The sequence below is a fragment of the Trichosurus vulpecula genome, chromosome 4 (assembly GCF_011100635.1).
Source record: "Trichosurus vulpecula isolate mTriVul1 chromosome 4, mTriVul1.pri, whole genome shotgun sequence".
Lineage (NCBI taxonomy): Eukaryota > Metazoa > Chordata > Mammalia > Diprotodontia > Phalangeridae > Trichosurus > Trichosurus vulpecula.
In genome coordinates, this window is record NC_050576.1 from 395,052,964 (window position 1) to 395,079,522 (window position 26,559).

Genomic DNA, 26,559 nt, shown 5'->3' on the forward strand with positions numbered 1-26,559 from the left:
AAGAATGTTTAAATAGTTCATCCCCTACAGTAATTATTTACAGACAATAAAATTCATCCTTAACATCCCGAGATATATAATTTCAGCGTTTAGGTTTAGCCCAAAATTGTGTTGCATGAATGTGAAATAAGTATTAACTGCATCCACTGCCTATAATATAATGTTCAATACTGAACAGACCACAAATACTAATGGAATAACTCTTACTATTATCCAAAAGCTGAAGGAAAATTTATGCAGACAACTTTTCTAAGTAGCTTGGACCAGAGTTAGATTAGATTTCACTCCAAGGATTTCAGAAGTCATTTCCAACATGCTCAAGTTGGGAGAAAGAAACTAATTTTTTTACTTGCCTCACACAAATTTTTATTAAAGTGTCATGGTCTTAAGCTGGAGCTTTGCACCTTCCCTTTATTCCACTGTGATATAATAGGTTAACATTTCTTCTATGATACATGCTTTTCCATATAAGCTATTATATACGCTGCATATAATTTAATATAAATATTTAAAATTAAGGGAAAAGTCTAAAATTAAATGACTAAATGATTATCTTCACCTTGCCCCAGCATCTCTTCCCTGTAGTATTACCACTGCTTCTCAATGAAATGAGTCTGCAAAAACGTCTTTTGCAGAAAATCATAGATTTTTTACATAAATTCAATATATGATATCTAGAGGTATATGAAAGATAAAACCCAATCCATCAAGAATAAAATAATCATTACTGATTTAAGTGCTTCCAAATAGCTCTTTTATTAAAAGAAAAAGTAGTGAAGTAGAAGAACTTGTTTCTGAATTATAATTCCCTATAATAAGTAATGCAAACGCAAATTTAATTTTGAGGTTAAAATGTGCTTAGAATCAATCTCTATGTAAAATTTAAATTGGGAATGCTGAATTGTATCTGAAAATGAGCATTTTATAGAAGAAAAATAATCTTAGCTGAGGCTGTATCAGTTTAATTGGGGAGGTCCAATGCTTAAATTAAGAGTCTAAAAATAAGATAAAGTACTATAGAGTAAATGTAATTAAGAAAAAGAAAATTCCCTTCCATTCCTTCTGCCTTTAGTCAGCACTAAAACAGAAATACATTTCAGATCAGAATCAAATCACCTAAATAATTTTCTCAGTAGTTTATATATGAGATAACTTCAAGGGTTTTTTGGAAACTAAGGGGTGGAATTCTCACCAGTTACACTCAAAAAGTAAATTGTGTTATTTTAAGACCAATTAAATCTCCAGGAAACTTAACCTTTGTGGTGAAATAGTTTGTGAATTTTTAGTTACCCTTCCTTCCTAGGTCACATTGGTTCTACAGCATTTTTCTGTCTAAATCCATTTAAATAACAAATAACTCCCTGCGGGGGGGGGGGGGGGGAGAACCCTCCCCCAACTTCCCTTCTCAAAAATAAATAAATAAAGCTCTGCGATCTAATAACCTACTCCAGGCCATTTTACAAACGTACGTACACACACACACACACACACACACACACACACACGCACGCACATGCACACACACACACTCTCTCTCTTAAAAAAAAAAGACTACTACATCATCGAGGATCCCAGAGAAGCCATATAGTCCAAAGTTTAGTAAAAGTATCCCATAAATTATAAATCGTAATTTATTAAGAAGGCATGTTTCCAAAAGAGAGTTTTACAAGATGTCAGATAAAACCCATAGCATGGTGGAAACCAATAGATAAGGAATCTGTCTTTTTATAAATTGGAGCAAAAAAAAAAAGATCCTGGGTTTTTACAAAGCACCAATCTAGTAACAGTGTAAGCCCTACTGCCCCCACTTTAGGTCTGTTTTGGAGTTTTATTAAACTCTTAATTGTAGTCCTTAAATTCCTACCTGAATTTTCTCTTCATTTGTATTCCTTTTTACTTCCTCTATCTAAAGGTTATGGAATCCCATTCCAATTGTAAGATGCCTTTACTTGTAGCCAACCATTAATAAGCACTCACCTTAACTTCTCCTTGGGTAACCCATTTAGTCCCAAACTATCTGGCCGATCTCGTCTCCTCCTGTAAAGACCTGAATGGGAAAGTTCCTTCAGCTGTAATGTAGTCATACTTCTCTCCACACATCAATTTTTAAAAAAGAGTGTCTGTCGAAGTAGCTAGCTGCCAAGGTGTCTGGAAAGGAGATAAACTGAGCAGCTGAGCAAGCGTGTCTAGTGCACACCTGCACTAGCTAGCTTGAGTTAAAACCTCAACAGAGGCAGTTAGAGTACAACTTCCTGTTTCTCATATAGGTACACACCCTCCCCGAGAGAGAAAAGGCTGTACTTCCCTTATCATCTGAGTCCTGTACCTATGAGGTCTTGTCATTTGCTGAAAAGCAAAAGTTTGTGTAGGAGAATAACCCTACCAACTTTTTAATGCCAAGGTTTCCATCATTGGCTGAAAAGCTAGTCATGTCATGACCAATTAACTACTGGGAATCTGTCTTTTTATGCCAGGAAAGCCATCTCAGCACTTCACAAGCCACACTCCCTTTAAGATGTGCCTGGTCATCACTGGGTCTTGGGGATTCTTTGCTTAATTTAGTAAGTAAGCTTAAATCCTGAAGGATGGCACCAGGAAGCATTCAAAACCAAGTTCTAATTTACATGTCAGGAAGACCTGAGTAAATTTTTACCTTTCCCCCAACACTTATTTTCCAATAAATAATCTCTGACATTGTTTAACTGTTCATCGAGGTAATTACTTTATCTATTTACACACATTTTCTGAGCATGCACTTAACATCCCACTCTACATTTTCTGCCATCAAACAATCAACAAGTAATTATCAAGGGCCTAATATGTGCCAGTCACTGTGCTGGACAAACAAATCAATCAATCCTGCTCTCAAAAAGCTTACCAGAAAGAAAACATGGACATATTTAAAATTGTGGGACATCTATGTACAGGCTTGTTTGTTTTTTAAACTGCAGTTTTAAGCTATTAAGACATAAGCTATTAAGTACAATCAGACTTTTGGGATACCTAGTAAAAGTATATAAAGGATAAACGTAGAACATAGCTAGGTGGTGCAGGGGATAGAGTGCTGCACCTAACGTCAGAAAGACTCATTTTCCTGAGTTCAAATCTAGCCTCAGACACTTACTAGCCGTGTGGCCCTGGACAAGTCTTTATCCCTGTTTGCCTCAGTTTCCTTATTTGTAAAATGAAGTGGAGAAGGAAATGGCAAACCACTCCAGTGCCAAGAAAACTCCAAAGTGAGTTACAAAGAATCACAAACTACTGAAAAACAGCAAAAAAAAAAAAAAAAAAAAGACCAAATACAAGTTAGAAAAGGACAGTTAGGGCAACGTGTCCAAAATCTATCTAGAAGAAAGTGAGGGATTCTATGAGCTAAAAAACTGTTGTAAAGTTATACCACAATTCTAAAAACTGTTATTTGGAAATGTGATTCCAAGGAAGTAGGACAACTCCTTCCACCTATATAGACTGGTAACTCCACCTTTAGAGTGTTGCCTGTGGACACAGAGAAACTTCAGCCTTTCCCAACACTTACAGCCAGTATGTGTGAAGGAGATAACATGAATCTCCACCTTGGTGACTTCAAGACTGACCCTCTAGTCACCAGGCTTTGTTGATGACTCCAAGCTGTCTTTCTGCTAGAATTAACGTTTGTATAATATGCAATCTTTTCCAGTCATGTCTGGCTCTCTGTGACCCCATTTGAGCTTTTCTTGGTAAAGATCCTGGAGTGCCATTTCCTTTTCCAGTTCATTTTTTACAGATGAGGAAACTGGGCCAACAGGGTTAATTTAAGTTACTTGCCCAGAGTCACACAGCTACTAAGTGTCTGAGGCTGGATCTGAACTCAAGAAGATGAGTCTGACTCCTGGCCTTGTACTCTATCTACTAGCCACCATGCATAACATGGATACATTATATAATACTTGTGTATATATATTTATATAATATGGGCATATCTCAAATTATATAATATATGTACATCTTTATTGTAAAATAATGTATAATATAATGCATGTTATATACACACATTATATATTTATATAATATATGCACATCTCAAATTGAATATCCAGTAGACATCTTAAACTAAACATATCCAAAACTATATTCTGTTATCTTCACCCAAAAAAATTCCTCCCCCAACTTCCCTATTATTCTTAAAGCCAACACCACCCTTCCAGTCCTTCACACTGGTAACTCAGATGTCATTCTCAACTCTTCCCTACCTCTCACGCCTCTAAGATCCAATCTGTTGCCAAGGCCTGTCAATCTTACCTTTGCAATATCTCTTCCATACACACACACACATACACTTACATGTAGGCTTCCTTAGCCTTGCATGCAGTAATGCAGAGGGAAGAAGGCAGAGACTTACAGCCATGAAAATGTAAGATTCCAACAATCAACAGAGGGGAGCGAGTGGACATTTATTTAGTGCCTAATGTGTATGAGGCATTGTGCTGTTTTACAAATATTTTCTCATGTTATCTTCATAACAACCCTTTGAGGAAGGGGCTATTATCATCATCCTCATTTTACAGACTGAAGCTGAGAGCAGTGAAGTCATAGATCTAGTAAAATGTCTGAGGCAGGATCTTAATTAAGGTTTTCCTAACTTCAAGGAACACCTAACTTGAACACCTCCCCTTAGCACACACCAGAAGGATCAAACAAGAAGCAGTAAGGCTCCTGAGGGCAGCCAGATACAGATCACAGCATAACTGGGAAATATTTAACAAAATAAGTAAAAAATACAACAGAACATATGTAATGCTAGTATGTGGCTTTCTCCAACAGAGATCTTCATTTATGGTTTAGTGGCTCCTTTCTATTTGAGTTTGATACTATTGCACTACTCCAGCTGTGCCCAGGAAGAGAGAATGACTGTTCAGCTCTGCCTCACTTAAATCCAATTAACATACAAGTCCTTGGAAAACCTGGGACAGAAGAACAACTGTGGCCCCCTCACCCCAAAAAAAGAGATGCCTCTTTAGCTTAACTAGCATTATCTATTTATTCTTGTGCCCAAATCTGCATCCTTTGTATTTTAACTATGTAAAATAAGAGACTAACTTGGCAGGGAGAACTATCCCCCTTCCCACTACCATATGATCGCATTGGTGACTACTGGAAGAATTCCTACATCCACCCATCTCTCCCTTCCCTGCCCTCACAATATCATCTATATCACATCTATCACCCCCAATAAAAATGAGTGAAAAACAGTACCAGCATCCCCCTATTCCACCCATTCTCAGGTTAGAGAGAAAAGGACTGGATATGTTCATTTTAAACTGAGATGTTAGTGATTCAACCTTATTGCAAGGAGGAGGAGGATTGTATTTTGGGCCAAATGAAGATGAAGGAATGAAGAAGCCCATGGCAATCCTGAAAGGGGCGGTCCTAGACACAAGCTCTTCTTCTCAACTTCTCAGAAGCCTTTGATCTTACTGTTAATCACCTCCTTCTTGATACTTCCTTCTTTCTAGGTTTTTCGGACACCACTCTCTCCGATCGATCCAGTGACACTGGTTTCCTAGCTGTTTTATGAACAAGATAACTCCATCTCTGGGCTCTGAGCATTTTCTCTGGCTGTCCCCTACGCCTGGAATGCTCTCCCCTATGGCTTCCTGTAAGCCGCAACTAAAATCCAACCTTCTACAGAAAGCCTTTCCCAACCCCTCCTAATTCTAGTGCCTTCCCTCTTTTACTCAGTTTCTATTTACCCTGTATATAACTTGTTTGTATGTAGTAGCTGACTTGTTGTCTCCCACGTTAATTGGACTGTGACCTCCTTGAGGGCAGGCACTGTCTTCTGCTACTTTTTTTTTTTATTACTCTGTGCTTAGCACAATGTCTGGCACATAATAGGCACTTTATAAATGTTAACTAACTGGTTACCTTCTCCTTTTTTGTTTCTTTTTCTAGAGCACAGGCCAGAGACTACATTTTCAGAGAATGGATTTTCCACGTCAAGATAAGGAAGTAGTCAGGACACAGATAAGAGTTTCAGCCAAAGCACATGACAGAGAAAGAAACCTGTGTTTGCTGGAAGTCTGAGGGGAGAGATCCTGAAAACAGACTCCCTGAATTCAAGAGCTCCTAAATTCAAGACAGAGGGGAGAGATCCCCCTTCAAGAGAGAGGGGCACACCTTTTAGACATGTCCAATGAATACATTTGTTTTGCTCGACTATACGTGTTTGCAACAGGATTTGTTTGGTTGGGTTTTTTTCCCCATTCACAACAGGGAAGGGATGGGAGTGGGAGGGAGAGAGAGAACAGATTTTTGCTGCTTGAAAAAAAAATTATAAAAGAGAAAGGAGATTTCTTGACATAGCACTCCTTGAAAAAAGAAGAGTCATTTCTGTTCAATTTTCTAATTGGAGAGCAAAGGCGGTGAGTTGCAGGGCTGAATATGCTGAGCTGAAGTGTGTGTGGGTGGGGACTCACTCATTTAGCACAGAGTGCCTAAAATGGAAATTAAAGAATGTGTTACCCACATTTGAAACTTAAATGTGAGCAATATGTAAGCTTTACTTTGAAGATATCTCTAAAGTAACACTGCAGGTTGAAGGCAACAAGTCAAAGACAGAAACTGGCCATCTCTGGGTCAGATGCCCAACATCTGATCCAGTCCATGTAAGTTCTGAATCCATTAGGCTGGTAGCACTAGGCCATGGGTCACATTTGTGCGTGTTTTGAATTTACTAATTTATGTACATGTTGTTCCCCTCCCCTCTACCCTGACTTTTGCAGGAGAATGTAAGCTCCTTGAGAGAAGGAGCTATTTTGAATTTTTTTTTCTTTAAATCCTCAAAGCCTAGCATAGTACCTGACATATAGTAGGCATTTAATAAATGCTGTTGAATGGAAATTGAACTAAATAAATCACTAATGAAATTTAAGGTCACGGACGAAGAAGACTCTTCTTCTTTTTTTAAAGCTTAAATCACGATGCATGGGCAATAACTATTCTACAAATGTCTAACATTCATCCTGATCCCAATCCTTTACCTGCTACACCTGATGGTAGAATGTGGAGTGGAGTCTGAATAAAGGGAGTTGACTAGAGTCTGAAGAGGGAGGCCTTAGAAATGATATAGGCCAATCTCTTTATTTTGCAGATGATCATAAAGAATTCCAGAGAGGTTAGGGTCAAGGCCACCAAGAAATCTAGTGACAGCTTAGACTAGAATCCAGGTCTTCTGACTACTGGGCCAATGTCTTCGCATGACATCAGAATTAATGGAGAACAGTGTCCCTACAGAATTTCCAGGGTCTTTTTAATGGATTTGGAACATCTTCCAACTAAACATAATGCATATATGGCTGTTTAACAAGTTTTTGATGATGCAGGAGGGAAAAAGGAAATCATTGAAAGCATAATCTAGTCTCAATTAAATAATGAGGAGATTTGTAAAGGTTTCAGTGAACTCTGATTTTGTTTTCCATATGATGGAGGATCCTATTGAGAGTTCACAAAGCATGAATCCAGCATCATCTTAGGTTCACAGGATCACAATTTTAGAGATGGGAGAGACCTCTGAGGTCATCTAAATCGATGAATTCGTTTTACAATTGATGAAACTGAGCAATGACTTCACCAAAGTCATACTGGTAGAAGAGGCCAAAGCTGAGATTTGAACTCCAATCAGCTGATTCCAAATCTAGCCCTCTTTCCAGTACATCATTCTACCTCTCAACAACAAGGTTAGGAAAACAAAATCGACCTCGGCAATTTTTTGAAGGGAGGGAGGAAGTAGATATTTTACTGTAACATAAAAAAAGGATCCATGGCTATCCAAGTAAAATGAAAATCAGCTGTATTCACTCTAAGCTACATGCACATGCAAAGTGAGACAGAAACTGATGCATGGGTGGTTCCTATGAAAAATACTTAAATAAGGATGGGTCAAGATTTTTTAAAAAATGTTTTCAAAAGTAAACGCGGTAGGCTGAGGTGAAGAAAAGTGCTTAGTGGCTAAGCCATGACAAGGCAGGAAGCACGTGACTATGTGGGATGCAGCCTGTTTGATAAACACATTTCTCTTGATAGATATGAAGTAAGGTACCCGCTTCCAAACTATAAAAGAAACGGTCCCCCTACCCCCGCAAAAATCATCCTTTGCCTGTTGACCAGAAATGAATATTATCTTTAATAAAACAGGGGTTAAGTTAAATGAATTCTTTTAAGTTAGTAAAAATGTTAGAGTAGAAGAAGACTAAAGCTTTTTCTACTCCAATGTGATCCATGAAAGCTGTAAAGAGGCAGATGTTATTCTGGATGTAAAGAAAAAAAAATTATTAATAATGAGAGTTTAACAAAAGTAGAATTGGCTTTACTTATTTGTGCCAAAGGGGGTTCTTGTCTGAGGGCAGCCTGGACTGCAGGGCTTCTGAAGTCAGGTCAGCAAGGATTTATTAAACACCTGTCAGGCACCAGGTACTGTGTTAGGGTCCCTTTCTGATTCTATTCTACTGTGACACTTTTTTTAAAAAGTGACTTTTGTTCCAGTTTCTTACTACCATAAAACTGTTGCTACCAATATCCTGTCATAGACATCAAACTTCTCTTCCCACCTTTGGCTTCCTCGGGGTATATGCCCAACAGTGGCAGTTGGTAACTTCTGATATTAATACAAATTAATCAGTCCAAAATGATTGCACTGATTCATAGCTCTAACAAGAAAGTGTTAGAGTGGTGAACGGGTCCAAACATTCTAGAGAACAATTTGGAACTATGCCCAAGAGCTATAAAACTGTGCATACCCTTTGATCCAGCAATACTACTATTAGGTCTATGCCCCAAAGAGAGCAAAGGAAAAGGAAAAGGACCCATATGTCTAAAACTATTTCTAGTAGCTCTTTTTGTGGCAAAGAATTGGAAACAGAGGAGATGCCTATCATTTTGGGAATGGCTGAACAAGTTGTGGTATATGATTGTTACGGAATACTATTGTGCTACAAAAAAAGCTGAAGAGGATGGTTTCAGAAAAACCTAGAAAGTCTTGCTTCTATGAACTCCTATTGCAATTATGATCAATATTCTGCAGTTCAGGACTTCTTTTTCAAACTGGTTTAACAAGTTATTAGCCTTGTCCTGCTCAATTATGAACTCCTTGAGACAGATACTCTATTTAAAACTTCTTTATAGCTTCCAAAACAAATAACACAATGTTCAGTATAAGGCCTAACTTAATACAACCTGATTGATTTGGAAGGCCAAAGGCATGGGATGTAATAGAAAAATAGACTTAGGGGTCAGAATCCCAGGCTCTGCTAATCTATTACCTGTGTGACCTAGGTGAAATGACCAAGCAAATCACTGGACCTCTCTGTGTTCTGGTTTCATGAAATGACTGGATGATCTGATCTCTAAACTTCACCCAGCACTCCCCTCACCTTTTTAGTAAGCATTTGAGAAATTTTAGAAAATTATTTTCAAGGCTCAATTTCTAATCTCACATGTGTTTCAAAGTACTTCTTTGCATTCTGCGTTAAAGAATTTGCCATTATATAACACAGATTATCTATGTAACACAATATAAACTTTACATAATATAATATTAACATTGATATAAACTTTTAAATACATGATAGACTTTCAGAAAAGGCTCTTTTTATAGTAAGAATGTGGAAATTCAAGCCCTTTTCATGCTTACAAGGAATTACACAGAATTTTGCATGTGTGAACTCAACACTTCACATCTGAGGAAAACATAAAATACAATTAGCCCTAGCATTTGCCTAAGCTTATTACATTTCAATTTTCAGTGTCCTATTCCAAGTAACCCCTTCACCAACAGAGGAGAAACTTAAAATATAATTAAGCATCACATCCCCCAAATCGGCAATTAGTGGTATTTAATGGTCGGCTAATGTTCTTGCAAACATTTGTTAAGTACAGTGTACCTTTTGAGCCAGAGCAGCTGTTAACAAGACATCACCACCAGCTTTTATATCCCTTAACTTCAGGCAGCCCTATGAATTGGCTGAGTACCTGTGTATTTCCAGGTCGTTGATTTCCATTTATGACATAGAACAAGGGATGAATTTTATATTTCGCAACCAAGACTTGGAGCTTGATGGAAGTAAACCCTTTAAATAGCATCCCTTGAATAATCATTGACAGGGGAAAGGTTTTTTCAAATACCCTTCTCCTGCTGTGTTTGGGCTTTCTCCTTTGGACATGTTTTTTTTTATGTGTGGGAGCACGTACACCCACATGTACATGAACACACAACTAAGTTAAAAGTCACACAAAGGGCATGGCTACATCTCCAACTCCTGGTTTCTTTTCTAAGTGAAGGTTTCTTGGGTGAACTGTGTTTTCTTGGTTACATGCATTAACCAAAATGTTTCGCGGATTTGTAGAAGGAGGTTCAAACCACAACTGTGTACCATTGTGTGTGGGCTCAAGTTCAAACTCATGGGGTGAAGGATATGAGAACAAATCACCACAATTCTAGAAACAAACAACAAAAAAGAACAAGCTATGGAGACATCAGGCAGCCCAAAGGAACAACAGCTCAGGGTGAAAAAGCTACTATGCCAACTGCCCACATTTCCTCTGGGGCGTGGCATACCATTGGTTAGTAGCCCCATACCTCTGATACATACAGCTAGACCCATGACTACACCTCATCCTATCCCTGACCAATTTGCCTATGTCATCTATCAGCTTTATTAACAAAAAGGCCCAGATTGTTGTCCCATCTTATAACCAAGGTCACAAAACAAATCACCATATCCTATCAGGCACTTGAAAAACTGATCAAAACACATTGTTAGCATTACAAGTCAAAAATATACCAGTTACCCAGAAACTTTCCTTCCAAAGAGAGACTGAGTAAGCAAATTGCCTGTCAGCCCTGAATCTGAACAAGGAAAAGAAATTCATGGCAGCAGAGGGGTTACTTAGTGGTATAGAGAGCTGACCTTGGACTCAAGGTAGTAGGTTCAAGTCCTGACTCTGAGACCTACTGGCTGAGTGACTTCAGGAAAGTCACTCAACCTCTCAGCCCTCCAGGCAATTCTCTGAGATTGAGGGTTACAGAGGAATTGCTCATCTGCACTGGTGGAGGAAATTTCCTCATCAGAAATTCCACCAATGAAATCATATGTCTGGACCCTACCTTTGTTCCCAAATTGTTTTAAAGTAGTATAAAGACTGAGTGCTGGGCCTGGAGTGAAGAAAACTCTTCTTCCTGAGTTCAAATCTGGTCTCAGACACTTACTAGCTGTGTGACCCTGGGCAAGTCACTTAACCCTGTTTGCCTCAGTTTCCTCATCTGTCAAATGGGCTGGGGAAGAAAATGGAAAACCCCTCCAGGATATTTGTCAAGAAAACCTCAAATGGGGTCACAAAGAGACTGAAACAACTGAATAATTAGAGGAAAGACTACTGACATGGATGCAAGTCCAGGCTGAATTACAGGCTGATGTACCAGCATTACTCTCCTCGATTCACTTCATCTTCTTGGAGATGCCATTGCCTCAGTGTCCTTATCTCTTTGTATTCTTAAAATTATTAAAATTACATTATCTTATGATTACTAGAGAAGTATATGGCTATCATATGCTAGACAAAAGACATTTATCAAAGGGATCATAGATTTCAAGCTGGAAGGGTGTAGAGGCCAATTAGTACAAGCCTCTGGTTTTACAGACGAAGGAGGAGAAGCCCACAGAGATTAAATGACTATTTCAGGGGCCCGCTGGTAGTGATGAAGGAAAGGATCTGAATCCATGTGCTCAGGCTCCCAACCCAGGGACTTTCCACTGTGTACTGCATGCCCTCTTACTGAGAAATGGCCAAAAAAGGATGGATTCTCTATGGGTCTGTCATCAGGGGCTTGGGTAGAAGTCTTACTTTTGAATGGAATACTGACAAATGGTATATGTAACAAACTATATGTAGCAAACAAGTCTGAAAGGTAAGAGAATGATAGCAGAAGGTTCCTACTTTCCCCATCAAATCATGAACCCTAAACACATACTGAAATGCCATAAAAAATAAAGAGGTGGTATTGTGGAATAATGGATAAAATGCTACTGGATCCAGGAAGATCTTATTTCAAATCCCACCTCACTTACCTGAGCCTCAGTTTCCATATCTATAAATAATATAGTTAATAATACCTGTTAGCACCTATTTCAAAAAAGTTGTTTTGAAGCTCAAATGAATTCAGTAAACATTTATTAAGTGCCTGCTATGTGCCAGGCACCATGCTAAGTGCCGGGGATACAAAAAGAGATAAAAGACAGTCCTCGCTTATACACTAAAGCTTATACTCTAAAAGGGGAGACAGCATGCAAACAAATATATACAAAAAGAGGCGAAAGAGAGACCCAGACCTTAAAATCTAATCGGGAAACAACTCGGAAAAAGAAATATACAAAGCAAGCTGTATACAGGATAAATAAGAAATAACTGACAGAGGGAAGGCACTGGAATTAAAAAGGGTTGAAAAGGCTTCCCACAGGAGGTAGGATTTTAGTGGAGACTTTAAGGAGGTCAGAGTGGAGGAGGAAGAGCCTTCCAGGCATAGGGCACAGCCAGGGAGAAAACGGTTTTGTAAACTTTAGAGTGATACATATCTAAAAGTCAACATTTATGTTCTACAAATGTGACTTATAATAAAAAGGCATCAGCTGGTGGCTTTTTAGTGGAGGCTAAGACCTTGCACAAAGAAAGCATTTAATAATGGTATCATAAGAACATAGATTTAGAGTTGGGAGGGACCTCAGAGCTCATTAGTTAAATACCTTCCTTTGGTAGACAAAAAAAAAAAAAAACAAACCAAAAACCTGAGGCCCAGAGAAGGACCTTGACTTACCCAAGGTCACAAAGGTAGCCGAGAGATGTGAACTGAAACTCAGGACTCTGGCCACAAATCTATGCGCTCTCGGGGAGAAAAAAATTAGCAAGAGAGCTGTTCAGCTCCCCCGACTTAAGGTTTTTAATTAATCCTTTTCTCAAACACAGTTGTTGTGTTTAATGAAGAAATAGCCTGGAGCAGTGGACAGAGCACAGGATTTAGAATCTCTTTTTCAAATCCTGGCTTTAATACCACCTCTAGGAAAGCCAATTTCACTTTCTTGGGCTACAAGTTTCCTCATCTGTAAACGAAGGGCAGTACTAGCCTCAATGACCTGGGAGATTCCCCTTCTGCCTCTAAACATGTGATACTCCAATTTATGGAAGGGAATTGGGGATATGCTGCATTTTAGGGCACAAATGTATTTCAGAAAAAATGTGGTTAAATTTCATCTTTTTGCAAATTGAATCATGTGAAATTCATCAAGGAAGTTCTTCAGCCAAAGGAATTTTATTGGTAAGTTGAATAATCACTACCTGATGCCATTTGGTTTTTTTGTAAAAGTAGATTTTTGCATGTTAATTAGCTTAAAGTCAAAGACCAACGGTGTCATTTGGATCTCTATAATGTGCCAAATTTAGTTCCATTCTGCTCTACCCACCCACCAGGTACTTCATAATATCCAAATATCTGATAAATTTTCCTAAAATAAACTTTCACTTAAAAAAAAAAAACAATTGACAAAAGCTCTTGTGCATGACAGGAGAAAAAAATACAAGCTTGTTTTTAAGACCGGTAGAGTCAAGAGTCAACAACTCTGGTTGTCTGTACTATGGGCAACAAACACGGCTCCTCTCCCTTTCCTGGAATCCAAAGGTATGTACTTCATTGAAATCTGTTCTTTCCTGCCTACCACGAACTCGCCACTACAAGCCATGACTTTGGTACTAAGCTTGCTATTGTCAAAAATGTGTCTCTTATTCCAAAATTATTCTCATCAGGTCCCTGAAATGTTTACCAGCTCCTATGGAAACAGTATAATCTTGACACCAACATCTAAAAGGCTCCATTGCTCCATTTCTGAAATCTGAGACTTTTTTTTTCCCCCATTTCTCTTTGTCCCCCTAATTTGGGCACAGTTCATTTCCCAGGACTACAAATAGTTGTAGCTATAAGAAAGCATTCTCAAACCTCAGTTAATGATCCACTTATTTCAAGTAACATCTTATTCAACAAAATTTCAGAAGAATGGTATAGTCTGTACACTGGACTTTATTGTTAATAGGAACTAACCCAGATTTCACAAGAAAGGGCCAGGACAAAGAGATACACTACACATAGAAGGACTTAAGCATAACAAAGCAGGAGACACTAAAAAAGAATTTACATTAAATAGTCAACAATAATTCCCTTCTAACCAAACACATATAAGTAACTACCTACTGGGTGAGATATGATGCACTCTTACAGAATAAAGGAAAGAGTCTGGCCTCAAAGAAGAATTTGGATAGCATCAGAATTGGTGAAGGGTACAGTATACTCACTCTAGGTGAGAGGAGCCACATCAAGAGAAAATACCATTTGATTTAAAGATAAGGAAACACAAAGGCCTAATGTGGTCTCTTAATTACTACTATGAGGCAGTTAGCATTTTCAAAGACAGTGCTTATGTATATTTATAATCTCATTTGATCTCCACAGTAATCCCAGTAATAGGTGATATTATTATCCCTATCTGACAGATGAGAAAAAGAGGCTGAGAGAGGGACAGGAATGAGAGCAGCTAAGTGGTACAGTGAACACTGGGCCTTGAGTCAAGAAGATCTGAGTTCAAATAAAGCGACAGACACATACTAGCTGTGGGAGCACCTACCTTCCAGAGTTGTTGTGAGGATTTTGCAACAGGCTTAGCACAGTGCCTGGCATATAACAGGCACTATAAAAAGGCTAGTAGTGAGGCAGGATCAGAACTCAGATTTCCTGATTCTAAATCCAGTACCCCATCTATCATGCCACCCAGCTGCATCACTAACAAGCTGTTTTCAATTATAGCTTTTTATTCTACGATTTAATTGGGATGGGTACAGGAACGCTCCTTACCAATGAAGGCTATAACTGTTCTGCAACGTAAGTGTTGGAATGAAAGGTTATTAAGAGACTTTCCCAGGGTCACCCAGTCATTATGGGTAAGACAGGGAATTTGAACCCAGGATGTCGGCTTTCTATCCACTATGCAAACCTGCTTTTCAGCATAACTCAATTAAATTAGGCTGTTCCTCCAGCTCAACTTGATTATGACCTAAACTTAATTAACTGAAGATGAAGTTACCTGATATTGAAATATAGCAAGTTGATGATTTTGGGTCCATTTAGGAAAGTGCACTTTGGTCATCATGGTTTTGCAACAGATGGCTTTTTGCTCACATACTTCCCAACTCCAAAGCTCAGGTCTCTAGGCCCCCTTATTCTTCATTTCTACCTTCTTTCTAATGAAGACAAGATATACATTTTATAAACTTTAGTCCTATTTCAACCCTTTCAATTTCTTTGTCAGGTCTGAAAGCTCTTCAGGGAATTTTTACTATTTCTTTGCTTTTCTCAGGTTCTCCTAAGCACATTTTCAAAATAACAGAAGAGTTTTTAAACGATGTTTACATGAATTCTGGATAAGGGAACCAATTCAGAGGTCTCAAATAACTTGTGGTCACACACAGAACAGCCTAAAACTAAGATCTCTTGACATATAAATATATTGGGATCTTCCCAAATCATCAGCTTGCAACCCTACCATATCACTCCCTTATAGCAAGATTAACTGAATTAAAATATAAAGAGTGCTTTGCAAATTTTAAAGCATTATACAAATGCTAGCTATAATTATTATAGAGATTCTTGCTTAAGGTGGAGCCTGAATTGGATGATCTCTCTAAGGTCTTATTCAAATGAGAGATTCTAAGATTCCATAGTTTCTAATCTAGGGCTTAGAACCATCCCCATCCCCACCCCTAATCACACACACACACACACTCTCTCTCTCCCTCTCTCTCTCTTTTCCAAATGGCCTTCAAAAGTGAATTATAAACCAGAAGTTGTGTCTGAATATTCACAGGTTCAGAAACCAGAGGAGCAGAGTTTAGCCCTAGCAACTAAAGCGCTCTCTCTCTCTCTCTCTCTCTCTCTCTCTCTCATCCCTTGGGCAATTCCCCAGACAGACTGGATAAGCAGATTGTAAATCAATGCCATTCCCATTTGGCCCTTGTCTTTGCCCTTCCAAATTGACATCATGTTCAGACCTAAATGGCACTTTGGTGCCCATTTGCTTCTTCTCTGCTTCCTAACACATGTTATAAATATATCCGTGGAATTGCTGACTTAGTCAGCCTATATACTGACAATTGGGAAGATTAGCAAGGCAAGCAAGACACCCAAATTTTAACAGGAGGTTTTGTTTGTTTGTTTTTCAATGAAGGGGAGAGGGTGGAAGGAGATAAGATGGCTCTTCATTTACAAACAAAATAAGATGTGATGAAAATAATTGAGTACACAGAGGATTTCTTATGTTATTTAGGTAAAGAAACAAGAGCATTTTTGGACATCTCTGTTTAACACAGAGAATTATAATATGCATCTTTGGCTAATTTCCTCATAATGATCTACAGTGAAAGAAAAGTAGGCAAACGGGACTAAATGAATTAACGAATTTTTCTGGGGTCTGGTTGAATTCAGATAACCATGTCTGCAATGGTTTCCTTGGAGGCTATATCTGAATATTCACGAATGTTTCCAAGAATTCTAACTACCAGGGCCAGATGTTCAGTTCTAAATTAATTGTCCTTTTCAAAGTACTTCCATGGCAACTGTGAAGATAATGCCAGCCAAAAGAAGCAGCAGAAGCCACAGAGATCCACAGCTTCGGAAGGCAGTGTTACTGAATGATAACAACAATAACGTCTAACATTTATATAGCACGTTAAGGTTTTAGAGTGAGAGCCTTGCAAACAGCCATTTTACTCATACTCTCTGGGCAAATAATGTATTGAAGACAGAGTTAGCAAAGAATATAGGATAAAAATAAGAGCAAACATTACCTGTATCTAATTCCTGGGTGGAGAGGCACAGGCGGGACCATCAGGATCCCAGTGCTGAAGCTATGAGGGGTCTTAGGGACCATCTAGTTCAGTCTCATTGATGAGGATAACTGTTCCAGAGGGAAGTGACCTTGGACTCACTCTTCCCATTTCTTTCCCACTCTTTTCTTCCCCCTTTACCTGCCTCTTGGGCCAGTGGTGCAGTGGATAGAGCACTGGGCTTGGAGTCAGGAAGACTCAGCTTCATGAGTTCAAATCCATCCCTAGGCATTACCAGCTGTGCGACCCTGGGCAAGTAACTTAACCCCTCATCTGTAACATGAGCTAGAGAAGGAAATGGCAAACCACTCCAATATCTTTGTCAAGAAAACCCCAAATAGGGTCATGAAGAGTCAGAAGCACCTGAAAAGGACTGAACAACAATAACCCAAAAGACCATTATTAATTGACACTTAACTATCTCTTTAAGTTGAATAATCCTTGTTCCTCTCACCATTCCTTCCCCATAGGCCTTAATTTCCAATCTTTTGCGTATGTTTATACTTCTCTTCTCAACCCTCTTCAATCGCCAAACTTTTCCCACTTTAATCCGTGAAGTAATATAAAAAAAAAAAAGAAAAAGAAAAACCTTGATAGAAGATCCAGGACAGAGACCTGATTTAGGATAAATCATTGTCAATAAAATTAATGAATGAATAAATAACTCATATAACCATTCCTGTCTTCTGTAATATTTCCATAATTACCTTGATAGAAGATCCAGGACAGAGACCTGATGTAGGATAAATCATTGTCAATAAAATAAATGAATGAATAAATAACTCTTAGAACCATTCCTGTCTTCTGTAATATTTCCTTAATTACTTCCATAATATGATCAAATGAAACAATATATGTAAAAGTGCCTGGCACATGGTTGGCACTATGTATATGCTTGTTCTCTTTCCTCCTTTCCCTAACGCTTCACTCCCCAGTCTGCTAGATAGTGAAGTGGAAAGCATCTAGGACTTGGAGTTAGGAAGACTTGAGACGGAATCTAATCTCAGATACTCCCTACCTGTGTGACCCTGGACAAGTCATTTAACAACTCTGTGCCTTGTTTCCTCACCTGTAAGATGGCTATTATAATAGCACCGACCTCAGAGTGACTCAAATGTAAAGTGCTGTGCAAATCTTAAAGCGCTATATAAATGCAAACTACTAACATCATGTTATTATTATCCCACTGAATATGGACTCACAAAATAGGAGAAAAATATCTTTGCATTGGATAAGTGGCTTTCAGACCTAAAATTCTTAATTAGGGCATTCTTGGGAAGCAGCACAAACACAACACTAGTAGGGGAAGGTGGAAACTAATGTTTCCATAATCCATGTTACTATTTATGTGGGAGATTGCATGGCACATTGTGTAGAGCGCTAGACTGGGAATAAGGAAAACTTGGGTTTGAATTCAGCTACTGACACTGTCTAGTTGTTTTGCTCCTCTGAGTCCCATGCTATAAAATGGGAATAAGACCTGAGTTACAGAGTCACCCTGAGGCTCCAACAACATCAGTATGTAAGATGCTTTGTGAACCTTCAAGTGCATGTGATTTTATTTTTTGCAAGGCCCAGTTTATTCCAATACCCGAACAATCCGTAAAGTCACCATAAGCCCCATAGGTCAAGGATCCTCCACTGTGACTTTCTCCTATATTTCTTTTGCCCAACATAATAGTTAACCACTGACTGAACACCTTATCTTGTAATAATGGGCCAGAGCGCTGTTGTACAGCCACTGAAAAAGACAAGACAAAGCATATGCTTTCTTTAAAAAATGCTAGTAAAAAGTCTCGATGAAAAGCTCAACACTATAATTTGCTCTCTGGTCCTTTCAGGGCCCTTATAATATCAGTCATTCTTAGAGGATCATAGTTCTAAGTTAACTAACTTTTCAAATGCTATTTCTGCCCCCATGTGGTTTATCAATTTTCCAAAAAATATGGGGAAAAGAGACTATGTATGAAAATCAATCCACAAGCACTTGCTAAATGCTTACTATATGCTAGGTATTGTGCTGAGTGCTAGAGATAAGAAAGACAAAAACAACCCCTTCAGGGAAAATGCTTTTAATTTACCTTACTATAGATAACATAGTTGAGAAGGACCTCAGGTCACCTAGTCCAAACACCAGATTTTACAAATGGAGCCCAGAAAAATTGAATGACTTGACCAACATCACATATGTAGTAAGTAGCAGAGTCAGAATTCAAACCCAGGTCCTCTGACTCAAAATCCAGTGTTCTTCCCACTGTCCCCATCTCAAGCCTTATCAATTTGTCTTCTTAACTCTCAGTGACATATCACAGAAAGCTCTTACAGAAAATATTGAGGGCATCCCTCCTCACCTGGGGAACAATAATCAGTGAAATGACCGACAAGACCGCTGAGTAGCTTTTAGTGGTACCAAAAACAAATAAAATCCAAAATTAAAACAAAAAAGTGAGGAGCTATCATTTGAGAAAATAGCTGAACAAATTATGGTGTAATTCAGCCTTGGCTTGTTCCCAGATCACGACCGTGGAGATTTGGTGGGGAAGCACTAATTACTTAGCTCCTGGGTCAGACAGTCCTAGATGACGTTCCCTCCAGACACTAGTTTCTCTTTGAAGGCCTGTCCTTGATTTTCTTTTCCCAAGCTCCCTCAAGAGCAATAATTAGCACAAGAACCTGAGGAATTCTGGGTGGCCTGCTCATTCCCCAGGCAGATACCTGAGATCTACCAAGTTTCACAGAATTATAGCTGAAGGAGGCTTCAGAGGCCACTAAATCCAGCCTCACCATTTTACTAATCAGGAAACTAGGGCACTGAGAAATTAAATGATAACCTGCCCAGGGTCACACCAACTAGGAAAATTAGCTGAGACAGGATCTGAACAGGATCTTCCTGATTCCAAGACCAGTACTCTGACTTCTGCTCTAAACTGCCTTTCCACGCCTGCTATTAACCACCATGCAAGTGTCTCCTCTGAGAGTGGGCTAAGTCTGGGTTACAAATGTAGTGGAATGTCACTGCACCTTAAGAAACAAATATGAGAATACAAGCAATGCTGAAACTCGAATGAATGGACACATGATAAAGGAAGGAGAACCAGGAGGATAATATACGTGAATATGATAAAGTAAATGAAAGCAATATTACAAGGCAGCCAATTTCTGACTAATTGTAACGACCAATCCTGGCTTGAAAGAATAAATGATAAAAGTAAAAGATGGCATTTATGCAGCTCTTTAAAGTTTACAACATGATTTACATACATCATCTCATTCTATCCTCCCAACAACACTCTGAGGTAGGCGATATTACTACCTCCACTTTATAACTGAAGAAACAGACTCAGGGAGGTTCAGTTATTTGCCCAGCATAACACAGGTGATAATGGTCCAAAGCAAGATCCAAACCCAAATCTTCCTTTTTCTTTTTTTTTTTTTGGAGGGGGGGAAAGAAGGGCAATCGGGGTTAAGTGACTTGCCCAAGGTCACACAGCTAGTAAATGTGTCAACAAGCTCAGATCTTCCTGACCCTGTGTACTATAATAGGCTGCCTCAGATGAAATACAGCTGTTAGACTGACATTTCTAAAATACAATTCAGTTTCTTCATTTGTTAAATGGGGAGGCTGAAGTATTTGTCTTCTGAGGTTATTTCCAAAGTTTTTAATGGTTCCTTGCTACCTTTAGGATAAAACACAAACTTGTCTGTTTGACATTAAAAGTCCTTCACAATGTATCTTCCCAGATTTATGACTGCTTATTACACACTCTACATTCAAGTCCAACTGGCCTCTTTGCTGGTCCTCCTACTTAACAGTCTCTCCTGTCTCCAAACTTTTGCCAAGGCCCTCCCAGATACCTGGAATTCTTTACCTCTTCACCTCTACTTCTCAGAATCCCTGAATTCCTTCAAGGCTCAGTCCAGGGGTCATCTCCACTATTGGTGTTGTTCAGTTACATTCAGTCCTGTCTGATTCTTCATGACCCCATCTGGGTGTTCTTAGCAAAGATACTAGAGTGGTTTGCCATTTCCTTCTTTAGCTCATTTTACAGATGAGGACATGAGGCAAACAGGGTTAAGTGACTTGTCCAGGATCAAGCTTCTAAGTGTCTGAGGCCAATTTTGAACTCAGGAAGATGAGTCTTCCTGAATCCAGGCCCAGCACTCTATCTCCTGTGCTACCTAGCTTCCAGATCTCCCTTACCCATCTTCCCCAACTACACAGTTGTCACTATTCTCCTTATACCTTCTGAAATTACTTTTGTATATTATACTTTGTATATGTAAAGTATATGCTTTTGCACACACACACACACACACACACACACACTGCATTTACTTATGAGGGCTGGGACAGTTTAACTGTTTTGTACTTTTTCAATCTTCATATCATTTCTCTGATGCCCCCACATAGAAGAGATTTTAAAGTACCTGTTTCACTAAACACCTTCCCTCCTCTTGGTGTAGAAGAGGAGAGAGGGGGATTCTACGGATGCTACAGGTTGTCAGGAATAACAGCCTTGTGAGCTCCTTGGGGACAGGGACTGTGTTTTTGCCTTTTTTTGTATCTTTGGTGTTTAGCCCATAGTCTGCCTGGCACATAGTAAACGCTGAATAACTGCTGACTGGTTAGTTTTGTTTGCTTGGGTTTTTTCCTATGATATAAGAGAGGGTTCATTGAGGAGAGATACACAAGGAAAGGAATGTGGTATACAAACAAAAGGCATGAACAAACCTTTAAAAAAAAGAGGCTAGAGGAAGGGGGGGAAAGAATGTTTAGTACCAACAGGGAACAGAAAAGACAAGTAGAGAAGCATTTGACTAGATTTACACATGAAAACACTTACCAGCCTTTGGGAGCAATGTCTGTACTGGGGACTCTGTGATTTCATTATAGAAGTGGAGATCTTTCTGAATGCCCAGGCCAAATTAAAACAAGCCCTGCTAACTATATTGCAATGGACTCCATGGAAATAAGTTAGGCTGGGTCTGTTCCTGAAATCATAGGCCTTTTATATCATAGGCCCTCACCCCAATCCTCAAGACACATTCACACACAGAAGATTCCACACAATGTGTGTTTACAGTCTCCTCTTTCTCCCATGATTCCCCATTACTGACATTTGAGCATTGGTCTCTAGGGCTCTTTGTGTCTTCCCCTCACTCAGGAGGGCATCACTGGCAACCCAGAAGTGGAGCAAAATAAAGAATAAAACATTTATAGAATTAAACACCTACTATGTGCCAGACATTTGTGCTAAGTGCTTTACAAGTATCTCATTTGATCGTCAGGACAACTCTGGGAAGAAGAAACTGAGGCAAACAGCAATTGAAGGACCTGCCCAAGGTCACACAAATAGTATGTTTCTGAGCCTGGATTTGAACTGAGGTCCTCTTGACTTCTGGACTGGCACTAGTCACCTAGCATATGCATATTCTTCGGTTTTTGTGTTAGCTGGACCCTGAGGGAAACAAAATTCCCTGAAGTAATAAGCTATTCTTGAAAGGTTCATTCCTAATTTTTAAGGTGCGCATTTGCATCTGACCATCATTCCCTTTGCCCTTCACCCCTCAATCAAGCACAGAGTTTCAAATGAATTACACGCTTTTGATTTGGTAGGTGGATGGGTCAGAGATCAGGCTGCCAAACATTCTGTTGAATAAATAGCCATGTGGAGTTGAAGCCAGAGGATCTGAGTTCAAATTCCCTCTCTAACACTCCCTCCCTCTAGGGCCTTGAGCAAGTCACTCAGTTTTAACTCAGCTTCTTCTTCTGTAAAATGACTAGATGTCTTCTGAAACCCCCTTCTATCTCTACAACTATGATTCTATGATCCTCTGATCCGGCTGTTCAGTTGCATCCAACTCTTCTTGACCCCATCTGGGGTTTTCTTGGCAAAGATACTAGAGTGGTTTGCCATTTCCTTCTCCAGCTCATTTTACAGATAAGGAAATTGAGGCAAACAGGGTTAAATGACTTGTTCAGCATCACACAGCTAGTAAGTGTCTCAGGTTAAATTTGAACTGAGGCAGGTGAGTCTTCCTGATTCCAATTCCAGTGCTCTATCCACTGTGCCACCTCGCTGCTCTCTGATTGTTCCCAGCTCCCAGCTCCGTGTGGGATAGACCTCACCCAGAGACCATCCAGGCTGTCCTGGGCTGGAGCCCTGCTTCCCTCTGCTGTTCTGTGGGTTCTGCTGTTCTAGAATTGGTTCAGAGCCATTTTTTATAGGTTTTTGGAGGGACTCGGTACGGAGCTCACACTAGTTCCTGCTTACCAGCCGCCATCTTGGCTCCGCCCTCTGATCGTGGGCACTTTCAATGCAGGTAGGAATCAGCCACCACAAGTCTTGGCTTTATTCTACTATACTGTGTTATCATGACAACTTAGAAGACGGATAATTTGGGGTCAAGAGGACAGTAATTTTAGCTCTGTTCTTCTGCCTGGATTGAAAACAAGGGAGCTATTTAGTGGCAGTTGTAAGGATCCTGGTTTCTCAGCTAAAGTTTCCTCCTGCCCCAAACCCCAAATCAAATTAATTCTTGTTTAAATATGCTTCAGTACAGCTGCCAGATGGTAACATCCCAGGCATGAAACCAGCCCAGAACAACTGGGCTCCATTTGGCAGGTCGAGAGAAAAAAGCTCCCCAAACTCCACATGTTAAACCATCTAACACTCCATTGCAATAGTGTTAAAATAGGGCTGAGCTGAGCAATGTAATTGGCTGGATGAAAAAAATAACAGTGGATCCTATTATTCTGATCACTTAAACAGAATGTTATATAAAGATGCATTTCATAAGAGTACCTGAAAGGCATATGCAGTGGAAGCCTTTTGGAGAAGGGGGCAGCTAGGTGGCATGGTGGATAGAGTGCTGGGTCTTGAGTCAGGAAGACTCCTCTTTCCGAGTTCGCATGACCCTGGGCAAATCACTTAACCCTCATTTGTAAAATGAACCAAGAAAGAAACCGCAAATCACTCTGGTATCTTCGCCAAGAAAACCCCAAATGGGGTCACAAAGAGTCAGACACGACTGAGCAACAGTGACAAAAATGAAAAAAGAAAAACAATCCACTTTCATTATCCATGTTAATGCCTAGATGAGCACAGAAGATTTAAAAGGGGCACAGAAAGCAGGGAAGGGAACAAACATTTCTTGTCTCCTATGAATCAAGTATTATGTGGAGTACTTTACAAATATTATTTCACTTTCTCCTCACAACCACCTGGAGAGGTGCTATTATAATCTCCCTTTTACAGTTGAGGAAATTAAGGCAGACAATTAAGACTGTTAAGTGACCTGCCCAGGGTCATATAGTTACTACGTGCCTAAGGCTGGATTTGAACTCCTGTCTTCCTGATTCCAGGACCTAGTCACTTCACTACCAGTTACTCATAAATAAAATAAAAATGCAAGATCACCGCCACCCCCCCCCCAAAAAAATCTTTGCAGCTTCCTATTAGTAAGAAAATTCTTATTAAGTAGAGAAAATTACGATCCACTGCAGTGGGGCAAGAAGTATACATGACTACTTTCTCTCTCCTCCCAGATTTTCCTCCTCCCACAATAGCACAGTTCCTAAGTAAAACTCTGAAGTAGGTAAAACTTGCTTTTTGTATCTAGGCTCACTCCAGGTGCCCTCAATCCTCTACTCTCTCTTTCTCTCTGTCCAGGACCTGATACCTTCATGGTAACTCCCCTAGCTGCCCTGGGCACTATACCAATATTACAATCCAACACTTCAAAAATCATACATCTGTTTCAGTTCCCTCCACTGTCATAAGTACCTAGCTGGTTTGACAGACTAATCTGCACTAAGGTGGAAATGGCTTATGTTACTTCTGGACAACTATCAAGGCTTATTAACTTAAATCAAACAAGTAATAAGGGAATTTCAGCCATTGGGGGACCATGATCAAAGGCATGTGTACTTTCCAAACTAGAATCATTCATACAAGAGGCACATTCAATGGATAATTTGTGTGCATGGATTCATTCAGGAATTAACTGTTAATCTAATTATAGGAGCTACAAAGGATACTTGTGGTCAGTACTGGAAGGTAATTGACCAAAACCAAATAAAAGCAGATTTAGCTTTATAAGAATTAATTTAGTGAACAGTATCCATCAATCCAATAACCTTTTCTGCTCTCCTTGGTAAAAGTTCTAAGGAAGTTATCATAAAAAAAAAATCTGTTCTTAATTATTTGCTGCAAAATGTTAATTTCTTTATTATCCTAACTTTCTCCATAAACATTGAATACAAGCTATGAACAGCTTATAATCATCAGTAATAGCTTACATGAATGAGTGGCAAAATACCATGGGAGTGGCTCCCAGCCCAAGCAATTACGGTTGGGTAATTAGTTTTTTGTGTGCTGGATGATATAAGGAAGGGGAAAGTATTTAATCACTGATAGAAAAGTCTTAAATAATTACGTTTTTTTTTTTTTTTTGCTTGAAGTGTCTGAATTGTTGTTGTTCAATAGGTATTTAAGACGTGTTTATGTAATTGAAATAAATGTTCTGTTGCCTGGTCTTCACAAATCAGCCTGGCCACACCTCAGAAATCAGGTCTTCTTTTATATCTGTAGTGGTGTGGTATGCACTCGCTTGGCATTTTGTTACCTTTTATTGTTACTCATCTTTTTGTGTATCTGTCCTGCCTTCCCAGCTGGACCCGAAAAGCTCCAGAAGGGTTTCTTAGACTTCTTTGCATCTGTCCTAGATAATGATGAAGATGATAATAATTAGTAGCATTTATAGAGCACCTGCTTTGTCCCTGGCACTATGCACTTTACCAATACTGTCTCACAACCACCCTGGGAGGTAGGTGCTATTAATTATCCCCATTTTACAGTTGAGAAAATTGAGGCAAGCAGAGGTTAAGGGAATTGCCCAAGTTCACACAGCTATTGACCTGGGTCTTCCTGGCTTTGGGTGCAGGGTTTTATCTACTCTGCCTCCTATGAGGTAAGGAAAGGGGTAGGGGAAGGAATGGACATAAGAAGGAAACGGGGGGGGGGGGCAGGGCAAACATGGATATAATATCTATTTTCAAGTATGTGAGGGCTGTCTCCCGTGGTACAAGAATTGGACATGGGCTACTTGACCCAGGTGAGAACTAGTTGCAATGAGTGGTTTTAAAAGTCAATAGCATATATTTTGCATGATTGTACATGTATAACCTTTATTAAATTGCTAACTGTCTGAGGGAGAGAAGAGATGAAAAGGGGAGGGAGAAAATTTGGAACTCAAAATTAAAAAAAATGAATGTTAGAAGTTAATAGTATCTAGAAAATTTTTGAAAGCAGATGTTGAGCAAGTAATATGTAAGGAAAACAAATCCACTTTATCAACCATGATTAGCAAGTAGATATTAAAATATGTACCCTACATGCTTTCTCATCAGGAGTACCATATGTCAAAGGTATCAAACATGCAGTCCATAGGCCACGTGCAGCCTACAACATACCAAGTGGGGCTTGAACCGGATTAAAATGCAGTTCCTATCTGATTTGAATCTGTTGGTGAATTTATATATTTACCTATATGTGTATATATATACATATATATATGTACATATACATAAAAACATGTGTTTCT

General features: G+C 39.2%; 1 protein-coding gene across 3 annotated transcripts in view; it reads right to left on the reverse strand.

Annotated features, from left to right (window-relative positions):
• Positions 1-26,559, reverse strand: part of LIMS1 (LIM zinc finger domain containing 1) — a 206,610-nt gene that overhangs the window by 84,684 nt on the left and 95,367 nt on the right. Inside the window, exon 1 of one of the 3 annotated variants that reach the window (XM_036755123.1) lies at positions 1,978-2,191. The exons of the other annotated variants lie outside the window; for them this stretch is intronic. Within the exon in view, the coding sequence (XP_036611018.1) occupies positions 1,978-2,084 (107 nt within the window). The 5' untranslated portion in view covers positions 2,085-2,191. Of the gene's footprint in view, positions 1-1,977; positions 2,192-26,559 lie in introns of those variants that run through there. 3 annotated transcript variants of the gene reach the window in all.